This window comes from Primulina tabacum, chromosome 2, assembly GCF_025594145.1.
Source record: "Primulina tabacum isolate GXHZ01 chromosome 2, ASM2559414v2, whole genome shotgun sequence".
Lineage (NCBI taxonomy): Eukaryota > Viridiplantae > Streptophyta > Magnoliopsida > Lamiales > Gesneriaceae > Primulina > Primulina tabacum.
Genome location: NC_134551.1, coordinates 39,182,946 through 39,188,404, shown reverse-complemented (window position 1 = coordinate 39,188,404; position 5,459 = coordinate 39,182,946). Strand labels below are relative to the sequence as shown.

Sequence of the window (5,459 nt, the reverse complement as noted above, 5' to 3'; positions counted from 1 at the left end):
TGATTCAGAACACAGTCCAATTTGGAGGAACTGCAGTAGATGACCCAAACACGCACATCGCGGATTTTCTTAAAATTTGCGATACTTTTAAATTCAATGGAGTTTCTGATGATGCTGTTAGGTTGCGTTTGTTTCCTTTCTCTTTACGTGATAAAGCTAAAATATGGTTAAATTGTTTGCCTGTAGGTTCGATCACTACATGGGAAGATATGGCGAAAGCATTTCTCATTAAATATTTTCCTCCATCAAAGACCATGAAGCTGCGGGCAGACATTACAACATTTGCTCAATTCGATCAGGAGTCTTTATATGAAGCATGGGAACGCTTCAAGGATCTACTATGCGTCTTCAAGAGATATTCTGGGAGAAATGTGGAGGTGAACACTATGTGAAAGACTGTCAAGATGGCAATCCCTTCTACGTGCAAAATGAGGCACCGGTGAATCAAGTGGGAGTCCAAAACCGCCCAAGGAATGACCCTTATTCGAACACATACAATCCTGGGTGGAGGCAACATCCCAACTTCTCATGGGGCGGTCAAAATAGTCAGAATCGACCGCAAGGAGGACAACCATATGGGAAACAACCGATGTACAGATCTGATCCTCCTAGAGAAGAAAAATCCAACCTTGAGCAAATGATGTCTAAGTTTATTTCATCCACTGAAACTAGACTTCAAAACCAGGATGCATCGATAAAAGGGCTCGAGAATCAGATTGGACAGTTAGCAAAAATGATAGCAAGTAGAGAGCCAGGCACCTTGCCGAGTAACACCGAGAAAAATCCAAAAGAGCAAGTGAAGGCCATCGAGTTGAAGAGTGGGAAAGTTTTAGAGTCAAGAGAAAAAGACAAAACTCAAACATTGGATGTACAGACTGAGACATCTAAAGGTAAGTCCTCTAACATTGCACCAGCACCCACTGCACAATCAAAAATTGTTATTCCTCCACCTTTCCCTGCAGCATTGAAAAAAGCAAAACTAGATGCACAATTCGGTAAGTTTCTTGAGGTATTTAAAAAATTGCATATCTATATTCCCTTCGCCGATGCTTTAATTCAAATGCCTAGTTATGCTAAATTTTTTAAGGATATTTTAGCAAACAAGAGAAAATTGGAGGATCACATGACGGTAAATCTAACTGAAAATTGCTCTGCTTTGGTGCAAAACAAAATTCCACCGAAACTTAAAGATCCAGGGAGTTTTTCTATTCCTTGCATGATTGGTGATGTTGTTTTTAATAAAGCCTTGTGTGATCTTTGTGCAAGTATTAATCTTATGCCGTTGTCTGTGTTTAGGAAACTGGGATTGGGCGAACCTAAGCCAACGAGGATGTCTTTACAACTGGCTGACAGATCTGTCAAGTATCTACGAGGAGTGATTGAGGATGTGTTAGTTAAAGTGGACAAATTTATTTTTCCTGCGGACTTCGTGGTGCTTGACATGGAGGAAGACATGGAGATGCCTTTGATTTTGGGGAGACCATTCCTTGCAACTGGCAAGGCTTTGATTGATGTTCAAGAAGGGAAGTTGAGATTGAGAGTGGGGGAGGAAGAGATTACTTTTGATGTCTTTAATGCACTTAAGCACCCTTTACATTCTGATAGTTGTTTTAGAATTGATGCTTTTGATCCTCTCGTGTCTAACTATGTGCAGGATGCTTTTAGGGATCCTTTGGAGGCCGCTATCACTACTGAATTGGGAGAAGAGGAATTGGACGAAGAAAAAGCTGAAATAGTGGCATACTTTAATGCCAACCATCAATGGAAAAATCCAGTGAGGATGAGACTGGAAGATCTGGGGGATCGAAGAGATTTGACACCTCCCAAATCAAGCATAGAGGAACCACCGACGCTTGAGCTCAAACCATTGCCTCCGCACCTAAAGTACGTGTACCTAGGTGAGAATAATACTTTACCTGTCATTATTTCTGCTGCTTTGACGGATGTGATGGAGGACGAACTGTTGAAAGTCTTGAGAGCGCACAAGAGTGCATTTGCGTGGAAAGTGGCGGATATTAAAGGGATAAATCCATCAGTCTGCATGCACAAGATATTGATGGAAGGAAAGTACTCGCCTCTCGTGCAACCTCAGAGAAGATTGAATCCAAAGATGCAAGAGGTAGTAAAGACAAAACTATCAAACTCCTTGATGCAGGTATCATCTATCCTATATCTGATAGTGCATGGGTAAGTCCTGTTCAGTGTGTGCCGAAAAAAAGTGGGATTACTGTGATCACAAATGAAAATAATGAATTAATACCCACTAGGACTGTTACGAGATGGCGTGTGTGCATTGATTATAGGAAATTAAATGATGCCACCCGTAAAGACCACTTTCTCCTTCCCTTTATTGATCAAATGCTTGAGATGTTAGCGGGTCATGAGTTTTATTGCTTTTTGGATGGGTATTCTGGGAATAACCAAATCATGATTGCGCCCGAGGACCAAGATAAAACCACTTTCACTTGTCCTTATGGCACTTTTGCGATTAGACGGATTCCTTTTGGTTTGTGTAATGCCCCGGCCACTTTTCAGCGATGCATGACCGCAATATTTCATGACATGATAGAAACTTTTCTTGAAATTTTTATGGATGACTTCTCGATTTTTGGCCCTTCTTTTGATGACTGTTTGCAGAACTTGAAGGTGGTGTTGATGAGATGTGAGGAGACGAATTTGGTGCTGAATTGGGAAAAGTGTCATTTTATGGTGCAAGAAGGGATAGTATTGGGACACAAGATATCAGAGCATGGAATAGAGGTGGATAAGGCAAAAGTCGAAGTTATCAAGAACTTACCACCTCCGACATCCATCAAGGGAGTTAGAAGTTTTCTAGGCCACGCCGGCTTTTATCGGCGTTTTATCAAAGATTTTTCTAAAATTGCCAAACCTCTATCTTCCTTACTTATGAAAGATGTGCCCTTTGACTTTAATTATGACTGTGTACAGGCATACGAGGATTTGAAGGAACCCTTGGTGACGGCTCCTGTCCTGGTGGCACCAGATTGGGATCTACCTTTCGAGATCATGTGTGACGCCAGTGACATTGCGGTGGGAGCTGTGCTTGGACAGCGGCAAAACAAGGTATTTCATACAATTTACTATGCAAGTAAGACCTTAGATGAGGCGCAATTGAATTATGCAACAACTGAAAAGGAATTACTTGCAGTAGTATTTGCGCTTGACAAATTTCATTCCTATCTTGTTCTGTCTAAAGTCATCGTTTACACAGACCACTCTGCACTAAAATATTTACTGGCTAAGAAAGATGCGAAGCCACGACTACTTAGGTGGATTTTACTGTTGCAAGAGTTCGATTTAGAAATAAAGGATAAGAAGGGTGTTGAAAATATGGTAGCTGATCATCTTTCTAGGCTAGAGCACGTTAGTAAAAATTGTGAAAACGATGAAATAGATGATTGGTTTCCGGATGAACAACTTCTAGCGGTAACAAATTGTCCTTGGTTTGCAAACTTTGCGAATTTTCTTGTTACAGGCTCACCCCCTCCTAATTTAACATTTCACCAAAGAAAGAAATTTTTTTCGGACGTGAAATATTATTTTTGGGAGGATCCCTTCTTGTTCAAAATATGTGCATATTCTATGATCAGAAGGTGTGTTGCAGAGGAAGAGTTTGGTCAAATTCTCAATCATTTCCATGACCGTGAGGTAGGTGGTCACTTTGGACCAACAAGGACGGCATCTAAGGTACTCGAATGTGGCTTTTATTGGCCAACCCTATTTAAAGATGATCGTTCTTATGTGCTAGCCTGTGATAAATGCAAGCGGATAGGTAACATCTCTAACCGTCATGAAATGCCATTGAATAACATCATTGAGTGTGAGATTTTTGATGTGTGGGGGATAGACTTCATGGGACCGTTTCCCAGTTCATTCATGAAAAAATATATTTTGGTGGCGGTTGACTATGTGTCTAAATGGGTAGAGGCGGAAGCATTTGCCACCATGATGCTCAAGTGGTCCTGAAATTTTTAAAGAAAAATATTTTTAACAGGTTTGGGACACCACGAGCAATCATTAGTGATGGTGGCACCCATTTTTGCAACAAACTATTTGAAAACCTTTTGAGCAAATATGGTGTGACACATAAGATATCTACGCCCTATCACCCCCAGACGAGTGGTCAAGTCGAGGTGTCTAATCGAGAAATCAAGCGAATTTTGGAAAAAATGGTGGGTGTCAGTAGGAAAGATTGGTCGGTGAGGTTAGATGATGCTCTTTGGGCATATAGGACTGCGTTTAAAACACCTATAGGCACTACACCATATAGGTTGTTGTTTGGTAAAGCATGTCATTTACCTGTAGAGTTAGAACATCGAGCATACTGCGCTACAAAAGCATTAAACTTTAATTTTACTGATGCAGGTGAACGACGTCTGCTGCAACTGGATCAGTTGGAGGAATTCCGGAACCTGGCATATGATCTTGCACTGTCATACAAGGAGAAGACGAAGAAGACCCATGACAAGCGGATCATCGAGAGGGAATTCAAGGAAGCTGACAATGTCCTACTCTACAACTCCCGATTGCGACTATTCCTCGGAAAGTTGAAGTTGCGATGGTCTGGCCCATTCGTGATTGCCAAAGTCTATCAATCGGGAGCTGTAGAATTGAAAGATGGAAAGGATGGGACCTTTACGGTCAATGCACAGTGATTGAAGCACTACATGGGTGGCACAGTTGAGCCACAACTTGGAATCACCCGATTCCAGGACAATCCGAACTGTAATTGACCGACAGTCCAGCTCTCGACTATAAATTGAGAACTACCTCTTTCTCCCTTATCTTTCATTTAATTCGATTTTTAGTTTGTGTTCTTTTTATTTTACATTCAAAAAAAAAGGCGAATATATGAAGAGCCGTGAAGGTTCCGCCCGGGCGGAGGTTTATTCCCGCCTGGGCGGGTCCCTTTTCAAAAATGTTTACAAAAAAGCCGTGAGATTTTTGGCCGGGCGGACATTTATGTTCGCCCGGGCGCGGCCTTGTGAAAATTTTTTTTAAAAGCCGAGAGTCATCCGCCCGGGCGGAAACTTATATTCGCCTGGGCGGCTCGCACAGATTTTTAAATCTGCATCTTCTTCTCTCCTTCTCCCATTCGAAACACCCGCCCCCCTTCGAATTTTTTCGCCCCTTCTCTCTAAATCTTGCTCAAATCTCTTGCCTTGCACCAATTTCAGGTACAAATGGTGGGTCTCCATCTTCACCCAGCATCAAGAAGCAATTTTCCGGCCACCTCTACAATTTCTCCGGCCACCGCTGCAATTTCCGGTCGCCGCCTCCGAGTTCCGGCGAGCATTCTCTTGGCGACACACCCTCCTACTCCAGGCTTATTGTTCTTCAGAAATCATCGTCAACAATGGCACCAAAAAAGGCTCGGGTAAGTCACACCGCTTCTTCATCTTCATCCCGTAACTCTCAGATATTTGTTAATGAGACTG

General features: G+C 42.2%; 1 protein-coding gene across 1 annotated transcript; it reads left to right on the top strand.

Moving 5' to 3' along the window:
* Nucleotides 1-316: 316 nt before the first annotated feature.
* Nucleotides 317-4,676, top strand: LOC142537670 (uncharacterized). The gene is made up of 6 exons (XM_075643167.1): nucleotides 317-995; nucleotides 1,245-1,432; nucleotides 1,655-2,155; nucleotides 2,638-2,820; nucleotides 2,950-3,447; nucleotides 4,416-4,676. The coding sequence occupies exons 1-6, from the start codon at nucleotides 317-319 to the stop codon at nucleotides 4,674-4,676; spliced, it is 2,310 nt and encodes a 769-aa protein (XP_075499282.1).
* Nucleotides 4,677-5,459: the final 783 nt, after the last annotated feature.

Coding starts and splice junctions, on each gene's coding strand:
- LOC142537670 (XM_075643167.1), top strand. CDS start 317: ATGGGAACGCTTCAAGGATCTACTATGCGTCTTCAAGAGATATTCTGG. Junction 1,433..1,654: donor TTTTTCCTGCGGACTTCGTG/GTGCTTGACATG, acceptor AACTATGTGCAG/GATGCTTTTAGGGATCCTTT. Junction 2,156..2,637: donor TATCAAACTCCTTGATGCAG/GTATCATCTATC, acceptor GACTGTTTGCAG/AACTTGAAGGTGGTGTTGAT.